Source organism: Nannobrachium achirus (genome assembly GCF_963921795.1).
Source record: "Nannobrachium achirus genome assembly, chromosome: 13".
Lineage (NCBI taxonomy): Eukaryota > Metazoa > Chordata > Actinopteri > Myctophiformes > Myctophidae > Nannobrachium > Nannobrachium achirus.
In genome coordinates this window covers 48,054,261-48,068,281 of record NC_137833.1, presented here as the reverse complement: position 1 = coordinate 48,068,281, position 14,021 = coordinate 48,054,261, and the positions used below count along the sequence as shown (strand labels likewise).

Below are 14,021 nucleotides of genomic sequence, written 5' to 3'. Positions count from 1 at the left end.
ACAATGACGTCTTTCTTTGCCCAGCGTCACGGCTGACCTCTGCTCACAGCCAGTGATCCTGATGATGTGCACCAGCACCCTACAGTCTCTGCACTGCGTATTGCACTGACCTGCCTGCTTTGGCTGTTTCATCCGAAACAGTTACACATCGTATTACACTGACCTGGCTGCTTTGGCCGTTTCTATCTGAAACACTTACGCATCGTATTACACCAGGCCAAGGACCCCTTAGTTTAGAGAGAGATGAAGCAGGGACACCCACAACCTTTTCATAGATTCCATATAGTTTCATTGTTTGACAGCACGATCGATCATCAGTGTATTTTGGAGTCATGTCAATTTGTGTTTTAAGATATTTAACCACTTGAATCGTCAATACTTAAACTTGACCTTTCACTCTGTACTTAGTCTGCTTTCTCCCCCCTCTACACCTAATCTCTTTGCCAAAAATAGCAGATCTACAAGCTCACAATGCCCTATTTTTGGCTAAAGTTCTCAGAATAAGGACCCTAGGGTTCAAGTGGTTAATATAAAAAAGGAGAAAAAAAAGGTTTCTATCGACTTTTGTACTTTTGAATTCTGGACTTTTACTTGTAGCAGAGTATTTCTACATTGCAGTATAGATACTTTTACTTCAGTAAAAGACGCCGTTGCGAAGAGAGAGTTGAGCCAGAGAGAAGGCAAGCTCTGTCTGCCGAGCAATCTTCGTTCCTACTCTCCCCTACGGTCATGAAGCGTGGGTCATGACAGAGAGAATAAGGTCACGGATACAAGCGGCCGAAATGAGTTTTCTCAGACGGGTGGCTGGCATCTCCCTTAGAGACAGGGTGAGAAGGTCAGTCACTCGAGAGAGACTTAGAACTGCTGCTATTACGCTTGGAAAGGAGCTTGTATATCTGCCATTTTTGAATAGACAAAGTATAACCAGTGATGTTACTAGGTTTTCAATGTAATGGGTCCCGGGACCCACAGGTGGTCATTCAAATGGGTCCAAGAAAAGTTTTATGAGTCCTCAATACAATGTTTTCGAGCCCTGTGAGCTTGTAGATCGGCTATTTTCAAAATGTTTGCCTATTTCTTATATTTATTTTACAATTTGGCTAATGTTTGAACTTAGAATTACTAAAACTACTAAAACATGTGCCCCTAATGAATTCGGGCGTGCAAAATGGCGTCGGACGTCGGTGGAATCAAAACATTGACGTTTCTATCGCCTGTTTAAGACTTTCTATGTGAATTTTATTTGTGTTAACGTAGGGTAAAGTAGGATGCTTTCACCCATGAACAATGGTGGTGTCTGTGGAATTTTAAAATGTTTTTCTTTTACCGCGACGCGGTAAATTATTTTAACATGGACTCCAATGGAGGCGCATCCCCGGGACCCCAGGACCATGACATGAATGAGTCCCTGGGCGACTTGAATGAGTTTTTGATGCGGGATGCGCACGTAATGACATCACTGTATAACATAATGGTTGAAGTGGTTAAAATCTTAAAGAGGTGGTCTCATAGTTTTGTACTTTTTCTGTTTTGTCATGTGTCTATAGAATTCACACATCATCGGGTGCCCAAGATTAAACAAAATGTAATCGCCGATTGCCATGGAAACCGGCTATTTTACATTATTTCGGAGCCTCTGAATAAACGTAATCTGAGTTAATGTAATCCAAGTATGTCCTGTTTATTTTTGCGATAGTATTTCCTTTCACTCAGAGCAGAAACATAACAATCCCGGGCATTGGTGCTTTTGTAACAGGCCACTTTTATACATGAATGGGATAAATGTACTTTTGTGAATCTCATAACACTGCTGTCTACGAGGGAACCGGATTTCCCGGTCACGTGATACCCCTCGAAAAACACAGATTTAATGACATCATAGAATCATCCCCTCCCCTTTTACCACACACCCAACACCGTGGGCGTGGCTAACTTCAGCTGGGTCACCACCCACCTGACAACCAGGCATACCAGGCCACATAAAAACATAATTTTAACCCTTTCTGGGCACTTTTTTGGAAATAATCTTCCTCCTAGTATAATCCTAATACCTGATCATCATGTTTTAGGGGGGAAACAATCATGGCACCGCATCTTTAACTCTCCCCACTCTTTGAACGTTCACGTTCGCCCCAATTCTCAAGAGACCTCTGCGCCAATACGGCGCTCGTTCGGTTTGTTCGTCTGATGACTGTAAGCTGATGAGGGGTCGCGCGGCCGTGTACTGTAAACACATTTTCCGCGGTGATGGTGTAAAAAATCCATTATGCGTTAACATCAACGGAGAACAATTCACTTCCTTGTTGATTTCCTCTGGCTGTAAGGCTCTGTGGCCAGTGACTGGTCTTCTTCTTCAACACATAACAGGCAAATTCACATTCATTCTCGCATGACGCCGCCCTCTGCTGCCTGGCAGACCAAAGTGCACTATTGCACAATAAAAATAAATAAAAAAATAAAATAAATAAATGTCTGTCTATCTACTATAACGTTGCAAAGGTAAGCCGCTTTTTGATGGCACCAGACCCAATAAATAAATAAATAATCTGGCAGTAGGAGAGTTAAGTGACCCAGATGCTTTCCAGGTCTAACCACTGTGCTGCAGTGTACCTGTTGCTGCTGCAGCCGCAGGTCCTGCACCTCCTGGTGCTCCTGGCTGTGGAGGCGCTGCAGCTCCTGGCAGCTCTGCTGCAGGAGGTTCTGCTGCAGGAGCAGCTGCCCCTTGTCCCTCCTCACCGCCTCCAGCTCCTCCTTCAGCCGGGACTGCTCCCCCAGCACGCCACTGTGCAGCATGCTGCATGGGGGGAGGGAGAGGGAGGGGGAGGGGGAGGGAGAGAGAGAGAGAGAGAGAGAGAGAGAGAGGGAGAGAGTAAGCCTATGGGGCTTTTAAGCCGTGACATCATTTTGTAGGCAGAGGAGAACTCTGCCCCCAGAGCATTTTCTGTCCCTCGCTATTTCAACAGATCCGAGACAAAAATAACGACTAAAGTATAATTCTAACACTTTCCTTTCAACAACAAAGAGAAGAAAAATGTGTAAATAGTAAAAATAGTAAAAAGATTCACGGAAACTGGGGGCAGAAATTCTCCTCTGCCTACAAAATGATGTCATACTTAACAGCCCCATAGCTCACAATTATCCAGTGGTGGGGAAAGGACTCACATGTTTGATGTATAAAATTATCTCTTTGGGATTGTACAAATGCCTTCTGATTTAGATGTTCTCAAACCTTTTTAATTTTTAGGGCCGGTGGTTAGGACTAGGCATGTACAGGTTAGGTTTAGCGTAGCAGTTAACTCTTCTACCGCTTCGGACGTTCCCGTTCGCCCCAATTTTGAACCCAGCTCGTTGCCAATACGGCCGCTCGTTCTTTTACCTTGTCTGATGACTGTAAGCTGATGAGGGGTCGCGCGGGTGTGTACAGTAAAAACATCTCCCGTAACGCTGCTTTCAAATCTCCACCACACGTAAACATCAATGATGTCCAATTCACTTCCTGGCTGTTCTCTGTGGACCTGATCTAGATTATGCATTTCTATGCTCTGAACGACGGCACGCGGAGAGGCCCAATTCACACCTATTCTTTGCATAAGGCTGCCCTCTGCCGCCAGATTGTCTAAAGTACACATATAATAAATAAAAATTAAAACAAATCGTTTGCAAATAATGAATAGATATTTTTCTATAACATCGCAAAGGTAAGCTGCTTTTTGCTGGCACCAGCCCCAATAAATAAATAATAAATCTGGCAGTAGAACTGTTAAAGCCCGTTTTATCCTTGGAAAAACACGGCGCAGCGCGACGTGTGAAGTGCGTGAGCAATTTTCGGCTTCAGGGTTACGGTTAATAAATATGAAATAAATTGTAAAAAATCCATTCTGAAATGTTGATGTCCTCATAAGTACAGTAATACAGTAGAAACATAGAAACATACAAGCTGGTGCCAAACATGTCGTAACAGTGAGCGGTGAGCTTTTGATCATGTTGAGTAAACATAAGGGCTCCGCATCATCAGCGCCCACACCCTAGGTGGGGTTGGCGAATGGCGATAGGGCCTTTCTGTGTGGAGTTTGAATGTTCTCCCTGTGTCTCCTAGGGTTGATAACCTCACAAAAACATGCAGTAATCCTGGTCTCAATAATGCCTCCCCCTGGCCAGCCGGGGCGCCTGATGGAGGGGAAAGGAACTGGTTGGAATAACGTGTTCTTTCCACGCGCTACGTCCAAACCAGGGAAATCCCCACTGTCAGGTGAAAAGAAGCAACTTGAACTCCTCATGCATAGAAGGAAGCATGAGGTCAGTCCGTTGTCTCCCCAGGCGCGGCAGAGGGAGAGCAGAGCCCAGGATTACATAAGCAATTGGCACTGGGTGAAAATGGGTTACAAAATAGTGGGATAAAAAAAATAAAAAATAAAAAGAAGCGGTGGGTACGGAGGCCCACGCACCACCAAAAGTGGATAACGGCAGTACAAACAAACAAAGGCGAGGAAACCATAATCCACTGATGCCGACGCTGGTGAATGCTAACTGGGTGAATGTTGACCACTAAGCCTAAACCTAACCCTAAAATCTAAGCCTAACCCTTAGTCGAACTAATGACACGTAGAAATATCGAGCCTTTCCCTCTGTATTCATGATTTGAGGCATTTTGTTCAAAAGGGAGCACGCTTGCAAACTTTGGAAGCCAATCTTAGCCAATCAGGATGGAATATGAAACATCTGAAAGACCCGTTTCGTTTAATGACTATAGAGAGATAAATGGTGTGTTTGTTATTCAAAAGAATATAAATAGAATTTGCTGTCAAAATGAACACTGCCGCGAACAACCAAACATAAAAATGACTTGTCTTTTAGTTCCACTGGATCTCTTCTCCTCCAGTCCCTCCCTAACATTTTAGTCTAGTTTTTATTTCTTAATGAAATTGTCAGTATATTTAGTCTCAGTTTTAGTCATCATGGCTTAGATCATATTTAGTTTTTTAGCTGAACAAGGTAAAAAATGTTGATCTTTTTTTTTTTTTTTTTTACAACCTTCTTTCCTCGTGGTATTTACGAACACAAATCTAATTAAATTTGCTGACGTTCAACGCTTTAGTCCCGTGTCTGCATGTACTAAAGGCGATGTGATCTCATAAATGCATCCCTTCCCCAGGTCTTAATACCTTTGTATGTAATGGCAATTCTCTTTTATTGCTGTAATAATGGGCTCTGGCTCCAAGGGATGTTTATAATTTTTTCCTCCTTTTCCAATTAGGTTAATTGCAACAGCAGGCCATTATTTTGGCCCATGTTGCAGTAAGCCGATACATAAAAAGCCAATTATTCCTTTGATAAAAAAGCAGCAGGTGCAACATCATGTAACACAATACCAATACCCATCCCTCACAGCAGTGGCTATGGCTTTAGTAATGAGCATAAATACAATTTACAATTTAGGCATTAGGCGAGAGCCTATCTCTAGCTGTTCTACAAGCTGTGAGCTTCTATATCGGCTATTAGACTAGAACTAAAACATTTCAGATGACTAAAATACGACTAAAACTAAATTAAATTGTATTCTCAAGACTATGAAAAATGTCCCCACACACACACACACACACACACACACACACACACACACACACACACACACACACACACACACACACACACACACACACACACAATGTATATACATCACTTGTGGGGACATTACATAGACTTCCATTCATTTTTATGCAAGTCCTGTGGCCTTACCCTACTAACCTCTATCCCTAAAACCTAACCCTTGTGGGGACCTATTATTTTGTCCCCACACTGTCAGAGGTCCCCTGCAGGTGACTGTGTGAACATGCGTTTAGTCCCCATAAGTATAGCTAGACAAACTCACACACACACACACACACACACACACACACACACACACACACACACACACACACACACACACACACACACACACACACACACACACACACACACACACACACACACACACACACACACACACACACACACACACACACACACAGAGGAACAACTCACTGATAGAAGTCGGCCTCCTTCACAGCCTCCTCACATCTCTTGAGTGTCTTGGTGTGCTGGTTCTGCAGGGACTGCAGGTCTGCCATGGCCCTCATGCACTGGCTCTTCAGCCGCTCGTAGTCGTGGCCGGGGCTTTTGGAATTTGGCCTTCATGAGAAGACAGGGAGGGAAGTGAGGCATCAATGTGTGCCCCCTGAATCTGTGCCCCTCGTCTGTAGAGACTAGGGCTGTCACGATGACATTTTACATGACGATTAATTGTCACTCAAATAATTGTGATTAACGATTTACTGTAATTGTGTATTTGTCGTTGAGAATTACATTTCTGTTTGGCTTTTAGGCTTTGAAGTTGCACATGGCAAGCATGACACATAACTTAAATATAAAAAGAAATTACTAACATATTTGAAAATGTTATACTTAAAAAAATAACATTGATAGTGGAAATAGCCGATCTACAAGCTTACAGCGCGTCGCATCAAAAAATAACATTGATAGTGGAAATAGCCGATCTACAAGCTCACAACGCGTCGCAATGCGACACGTTGTGAGCTTGTAGATCTGCTATTTCCACTACTTTTTGAAAGTGTTTGTAACTATATTAACATTTCTCAACATGTTAACGATTATGACGATTATGCAAAAATATTGCGATTACCTCAATACCTCAATAATTGTGACAGCCCTAGTAGAGACGCACCCACCCACCGACCGTCAGCTCGCGTTTCACCTCCCGTTACCATTCGTCATGCAACGCCATGTGTTTACAACATGCAACCCCACGCACATGTACAGTACTGGTTTTCTTCCTTATGTCACTGATCACATGACCCACAATAACAATATGGTTCAATGTTGAAAATGACTGGTATTCCCCAGCCAAGGTTCTAACATTTCTAGCTGTTGCTGCTGCCGTCGCGAAACTAAAATCCAAACCGGGGCCGACCATCGCGGTAAAGTGTCGCCGTGAAAACAGGCAGATCTCTGCTTCCCTGGCGTTCTTTGCACCTTATTCATAGATAAAGCCCTTTTTATGTTTCAGCATAGAATAGAAATCAATGCAGCCTAGTCGCGCCATTTTGTCTCTCTGCGAGCCACGTTATGACGTATGGACCAGGGTCTTTCACAGACAACACAGGATGCATGCAGCTGCATGTAACCAAGATAACCCTTTGTCTCGTTCCTGAACGAGACAACTCCTTTTGGCACAGCGACCTCCAGTGGCCGTATCTCGTTACTGAACGGGTTTGGCCCCTTGGGTGTTAAAGGTTCTACACCATGCATTTAAAAATAATTGATATAACATTGTTTGTGTCCCAAAAAAAAAAAAAAGAAGTTTTTCAAAAGGTTTGAGGCTAAATTACCACTCCTGAATACAGAGCCCCTGTCATTTCTGCCTCTTTCAGAGCATTTTCAGCTGCAGCGCCACCTTGTCCTGAGTGGGAGGACTGCTATTGAGCCAGTTTTGGCCCCACTCTCCTCCCCACCTCCTTCTCAGCAGGCCTGCCCACCCCTCCCCAACCCTCTCCCAGCTCCTCCTGCCTCCTTCTCAGGCCTGAGTGCTCACCCCTCCCCAACCCCCACTCAGCACCGCAGTAGGTCCCGATAGTGATGTCACAATCGGACCTAAAATCAGATAGCCCGTTCTGAGACCTGCTTACATAGATCTACCTATAAACTGAGAAAGACACAATGGTCAGAAATAGGACTTTGTGAGGATAGAATGTGCTGGTGGGACACCAAAAAAATACATAACAATTGGAAAAATGAAAATTCATGGTGTAGTCCCTTTAAGTGTTTAAGGAAAGGTCTTCCTTGCTTTCTCCATGTCACCTGTGTGTCATAAAGAAATGCTCCGGCGAGCACATCCAATCAGCAGTGTCACTCTCCCAGGTAAAGTCAACATTATCCCTGTCAGAGCGATGCTACTGGGCCATCCTGAACACACCCGCATCCTGGAGTGACAAATTGCACTGACAATTTGACACAGCGAAAAAGCAAACATCACTGATAACATAACACAAGACCAAGAGTCTAAAAGTCACTACTTGCTAGTAGGGAGTCTCAGAGTAGTAGAAAATAGTCGATGGAATCCCTGTCCATGACAGCATTGGCCGACCAATGGGACGCATGGAATTTGTAAGGCTTCAACCACCAGCTCCCAGTACTTAACGCACGACATGCCACGCCCCCAAACACTGCCATACTCATAGCCTACTCCCGAGTTTGCGTTGCCGGGGATCAAACCCGTGACCTATGTGGTCGAAAGGCGTGAGCTATACCGACTGAGCTACCCCGGACACAAAAATTGTTCAACCTTATATACCAGTAAGACACCTCAGGGCGACAAGCGACCTCGCACTAAAGGGTGAGGTCGCGTCACAGTGATGTGGACATCAGGGATGTGGATATCAGGGATCTCCATATATGGGCAAAAAAGGGATTTGTTCCCCCTGGCATCACAGGGATCTCTCTAACAGGGTATCATTAATATTGATGACATCAGGGAACTCCATATTTGGGCATATAAGGGATTCTGATAGTGTGACACCACAGTGAAGCCAGAGCGTGATGTCAGAGCGGCAAACCCATAGAGGCAGAGTGGTTCCTCTGACATCACAGTGACAGAGCATGATGACATCATGATGACACATCTTTTACGTTCTATGGATTCTCACGCGCACAAGCTGTGGCGTTTCTCATGGTAAACAGCGATCTTCGGTCGCATGAGCATTTGTGAGGACCAGTTAAAAAGTGCTCCTTTAAGGACAACAATGAGCATACCGGTCGGTACTTGTCGGGTGGAAACCTCATGTGTCCAAAACTGTTACTTTTCAGGATTCAAATAGAAAAAAGTGTATAGTCACGGCTGATTCTGATCAGGCCCAGAGTGAGAGTGTAGTACAATGCCTGCAGTAGTCGAAGGCGGTGCCAGAGTGAGTGTTGTGCTGTACCTGCAGTCGTCGAAGGTGGTGCCAGGCGATGCCAGTGCCAGGCGCTTGCGGAGCTCGTCCCTCTCCCTGGTCACCTGGCGGAGCTGGCACAGGATGGCGTTGTCGCTGTTGTCGTTCATGGCCGTGGTGGGGGGCGGGGTGGGCGACGACGCCTCGCCGTTGACAGGCGAGCCTGCAGCGATCATGAGCAAACGTTACCGGAGGAGGCCATGCAGTGGTGGAAGAGGTACTCACATTTGTTTTTACTCAAGTACAAGTATCAATACCCTGTTTTAGAAATAGTCTGTGACAAGTAACATGTCTGATGTTCAAAATTCACTTTAGTAGAAGTTCAAAAGTATTGGCATCAAAATGTACTAAAGGGGAACTAGGAAAGTACATTCGCCCGCTCCTCCTCCCCTCTCTAACATACATCAAACAGGTAGCCAGGGTTCCCACATATTTTTACCAAAATAATCATGTTTTAACTGGGGACCTGGCACCCCGACGAGCACTAAGAGTTGAGGAATTTTGCAAAACATGGTTCTATTGTGAAAATGGCAGATCTACATGTAGATCTGCTATTTTCACAATTTCTGCCTCTAATAATTGACAATTTGGCCCATGTTTAATTTGTCATTTCAGAGGTATTAACAATACCAGGACCTTCCAGGACCCTTGATAAATTCCAAAACTTTTCCAGTACTGGAAAAATATTTTTCTAATTTCAAAATATTTCCAGGAACCCTGGGTAGCTGTCTTTGATGCCTTCATTGATTAGAGAAATCACCAACGAGCACTTTTATGGCCCAATCATACAAGGCTGTTGGGTGCCCCCCGCGACGGGGCGCATTTGTTTCCCGATGAACAAGTCAGCGTGTCGCAGTTGCATGCATGCATGGATGTTACACGGACATTGGTGTCCAAGGCTTACACTAAAGGGGAACACACACTGGACGCAGAGGCGGCGCGGAGGCGGCACGGAGGCGGCGCGGAGGCGGCGCGTCAAAACATATGGCCCCACAAATGAACTAACCCACACCAGCGCCATCAGACGCGCGTCTGCCGCGCCGATACGCCACTGTTCTAGCTTTGCTTTCCAGCTTTGCCGCGCGGTGAACATGTTCTCCCATGGTTCTCCCCACCGGGGGAAATGGATGTGCTGTGTGGCAGCGTGACGCATCCAGTTTGGGTTACCGCGCGGCACTTCACGTGCATCGATATCGCGGCGCGACGCTGCGCAGCCACCCGTGTCCAGTGTGTGCACCCCTTTAAAATGTGTGACCGCAGCACGTGTATTTGCATGGTTGATGTTGCATAGACATTGGTGTCCGGGGCTTTTGGTGTGACACACGGGTTGATTTTTTATTCATTTATTTTTTATCGGTCACCGTTAACACTCCGGGTGCCCAGGATTATTCAAGATTTAATCAGCTGTTGCCATGGAAACCTGACATTTTACCTTGTTTTGAAGGTCCAGCGAAAAAGTAAATATAATTACAAGTTGTAATATAGGAATCGTTAAAGAGAACCATTAAGGAATCAGAACATTAAGAGAGGATAGGTATGAATCTGAAGTTACGGAGATATGTGGTTTTCTGTCCTGACAGGAAGGTTTTCTCCCACTGCTGACACAAACTGGAACACAAAGGATTATGTTCATCTTTGGATCAACATTTGGCCCTTTGGCTGCCTTTACGTAACACCGGCGCTGAGTCACTTGGACTGCAGTCAACAGTGGAGAGAATGAACAGGGTCAACAACTTCCTTAGTGTCACTGCCGGGTGGAAACCTTGTATGTCCAAAACTGTTACTTTTTGTTCTAATGGATCATCCGATGCAGTTATTATTCAGTCCCAAGCTCTTCTTAATACTTTGGTTCAATGAACAGACACACTTGACTATTTAGTATTTATCAGGGTTTTGATTAAAACAAATCATGTAAAGCGCTATGATAATAGTTTGATAGTAATCATTGCTGTAGAGTGTTTGTTCAGTAACGGACTGGGGGTCTCCCCGTTTCTCCAGTTTCGTCAATTTCATCTAATCATTACAGAGGACCGCAGCTTCAATCTTCCAGATACAGGTCTAATTCTAATTGTTTCAGTTTCATCACTTCCAATTTCACTTGTTTATCATATATCCTATCATGTATGGGACCTGTGTTACTGAACAAATACTCCTATAGCAATGATAATGTTTTTATTTTTTTTAACAACAAAAGTAACTTATCGTTGCCGAGGTACGTAACCAAAATGTTTGTGCACCGTTTACAGTAGTGAACTAGGGGTACACAGAGGTACTACATGGGGGTACCTGAGAGATCTACATGCTCACCGTTGCGAGGCGTTGTGAGCATGTAGATCTGCTATTTTCACAATATTTATCTGCTGAACCGAGTCACATTAAATGCAGTACCTACAATTCCAAGTGCTTGTCAGGGTGGGGGTCCCCAGTTCAAATATGTTTATTTTGGGGGTCACAGCCTAAAAAGGTTTGAGAACCCCTGGTATAGATCATTAACAAATTCATCCACCAGGGGCATTGACAACTCATTCTTATGACTTCCTATCTAGCCAAGCTTTATAAACTATATATTTTTTAAAGAGAAAACAATAAAAAAATAAAAAAATAAGCGAATATTCGACTTCGGTGAACAACGTCAAATAGTGACTTTGATATTCGAATATTCGAATATTTGTTGAATGCCCTAGCGCGCACTGGTTATAGGAAGATACTGTCCTTACTTTCCTCATGGTTGTACATACCAACACTGCTGAGAGAACTGCTGCTTTCTGAGTCCGAGGGCATGGTGGAGAGGACGCTGTATGTGGAACCTGCCAACACACAGAGGGACACAGTTTAGAGCAGAGGTTTTCACACTTTTTTGACTCAGGGCACCCCTGTAAATAACTTTTTCATCCACGGCACCCCTGAATTACACTGTTATTTTTTAGAATCTTATGTCATATTGGAGAAATATCCCTTTCCACCAGAACTGACTGAAAATAACGTTATACTTGACGTTTAACCACTTGAACCCCAGCATGCCTATTCTGGGGGAAAGGTTCACCAAAAATAGCCGATCTACAAGCTCACAACGCGTCACAACGCGTCACAACGTGACGCGTTGTGAGCTTGTAGATCTGATATTTTTGGTGAAGAATGTTGTCGTAGATAGAAAAAGAACTGTGCAAAGTACATTGCAAATCAGGTCTGTTTTACTAACATAGTGAAGTGATATTGATGATGTAGTGATATTGATGAATTCCAAATTATCAAATGATCTCGCGGCACCCCTGGACTGCCGTCACGGCACCCCAGGGTGCCCCGTCACCCACTTTGAAAACCCCTGGTTTAGAGCACATTTTAGAGCTGCAACAATAAACCCACTGAGACCCGATTCTACAAATGCCTTCTAAAATCAGTAGTCCTCAAACCCTTTGTCGTAATTCGAAATCATTCAATATTTTTAACACTTTCAAGTAGGGGTGGGCGATATGGAAAAAAAACAATATCACGATATTTTCCCAAGCTGTATCACGATAGACGATTTTATCACAATTCTTTTTCACGTTGGTTTTTAAGGTTATTTTTCAAGTTACTTGACAAGAACTAGACTCTGGGTACCTTTCGGGAGGTCTACATTCAATTTTACAAGTATGTAACCCCTGTACAATACCTCTGAAAAGGCATATCGTGGAGACATTGTATCGTCTCTCTCTACGATAATTATCAACATATCGCCCACCCCTACTTTCAAGATTGTTCAAAAATAGTGGATGTAACAAGCTAACAGCACTGTGTGAGCTTGTATATCTGCTCATTTTTTAATAGCCAACACAAAAATGTTGGAACACGAAGATACAAGGTTTCTGCCCGACAGCAACCATATTAGAGGTTTTCCCTCCAAGTAAGTGTGTGTACTGTGCGTGTGCGTGTGCGTGTGTGTGCGTGTGTGTGTGGGCGTGTGTATTTATGAACAGTATCCTAGCAGTACCTACAGCAGTGGTACAACAGTGGGGAAAAGACAATGCTGCATTGTCTTTCCCCATCTCTCTCCCCCTGTTTCCTGTCCATATCTACTATCAAACTATAAATAAAGGCAGACAAAGCCCCAAATATATCATAAAAAAGTACACCAGTGGTCCTCAAACTTTTTCATGTCAAGGAGCGCCAAAACTGATTGGATCCCCATTTGAAAAGATATGCCAGGGACTGTGATAAGACGCGATTTTTTTTTTACGGCTATAGCAGTGATTCTGCATCATTTTAATTTCAAGGACCCCCGGTTTGATATGCATTAGGGATTAGGACCAAAGACCCCCATCTGATACCATTTTTATCCCCGGGACCCCCAATCTACACTGTAGTACAGGGTTCCCCAATAGGCGGCCCGGGGCTACTGTCTGGCCCACACCAACCCCAGTAATAATGGTGGTATAAGAGCAGGGAAATCTCGTATGTCCAAATTTGTACGCTCTTTCGCAAATCATACAAGGCCGTTGCACAAAACTAGTGAAAGCAGCAGATCTACAAGTATCTACTTGTAGATCGGCTGTTTTCACTAGTTTAAATCATTTTTAAAATGATAAATTCAATAATAATTTAATAATAACAACAACAATAACAACAACAACGTAATGTTTTTTGGACACACAAGGTTTCCGCCCAACAACAATGACATTGCGTGTCAGTGGTTCCGTGTTGCCACCACTACACACTGCCACTGTCATTAAAGCTCCACTCCATCACCCTGGCTGTGATGCATGCTCCCTGTACGACACGTTTCTGCTACGCACGCACAATGTCACGGCTGGGATGGGATTTCCTCTTTTTTTATGTCACAGAGCACACCAAGAGAGCAGCCTTGCCCACGGCCGTTTTTTTATAAGCCAGATGTTCCGGCTTATAAAAAGCCAGAATATATTTGGACCCCCAAATTGATATGGTATATGGCCGCGGACCCCCACAATCTGAAAATATGCCAGGGACCCCCCAAAGAATAGAAGATCAGTGTTGAAGAAATATCCGTCTGAATAGCCGTATAGAGTGCACACACTA

At 44.1% G+C, this 14,021-nt stretch overlaps 1 protein-coding gene across 1 annotated transcript in view; it reads right to left on the bottom strand.

Annotated features, from left to right (window-relative positions):
- Window positions 1-14,021, bottom strand: part of dlg5a (discs, large homolog 5a) — a gene marked incomplete at both ends in the record, with an annotated part of 116,453 nt that overhangs the window by 70,540 nt on the left and 31,892 nt on the right. The window contains 4 exons of the mRNA XM_080740810.1: window positions 2,611-2,794; window positions 6,025-6,171; window positions 8,979-9,150; window positions 11,726-11,794. Coding sequence (XP_080596936.1) covers window positions 2,611-2,794; window positions 6,025-6,171; window positions 8,979-9,150; window positions 11,726-11,794 — 572 coding nt within the window. The remainder of the gene's footprint in view (window positions 1-2,610; window positions 2,795-6,024; window positions 6,172-8,978; window positions 9,151-11,725; window positions 11,795-14,021) is intronic.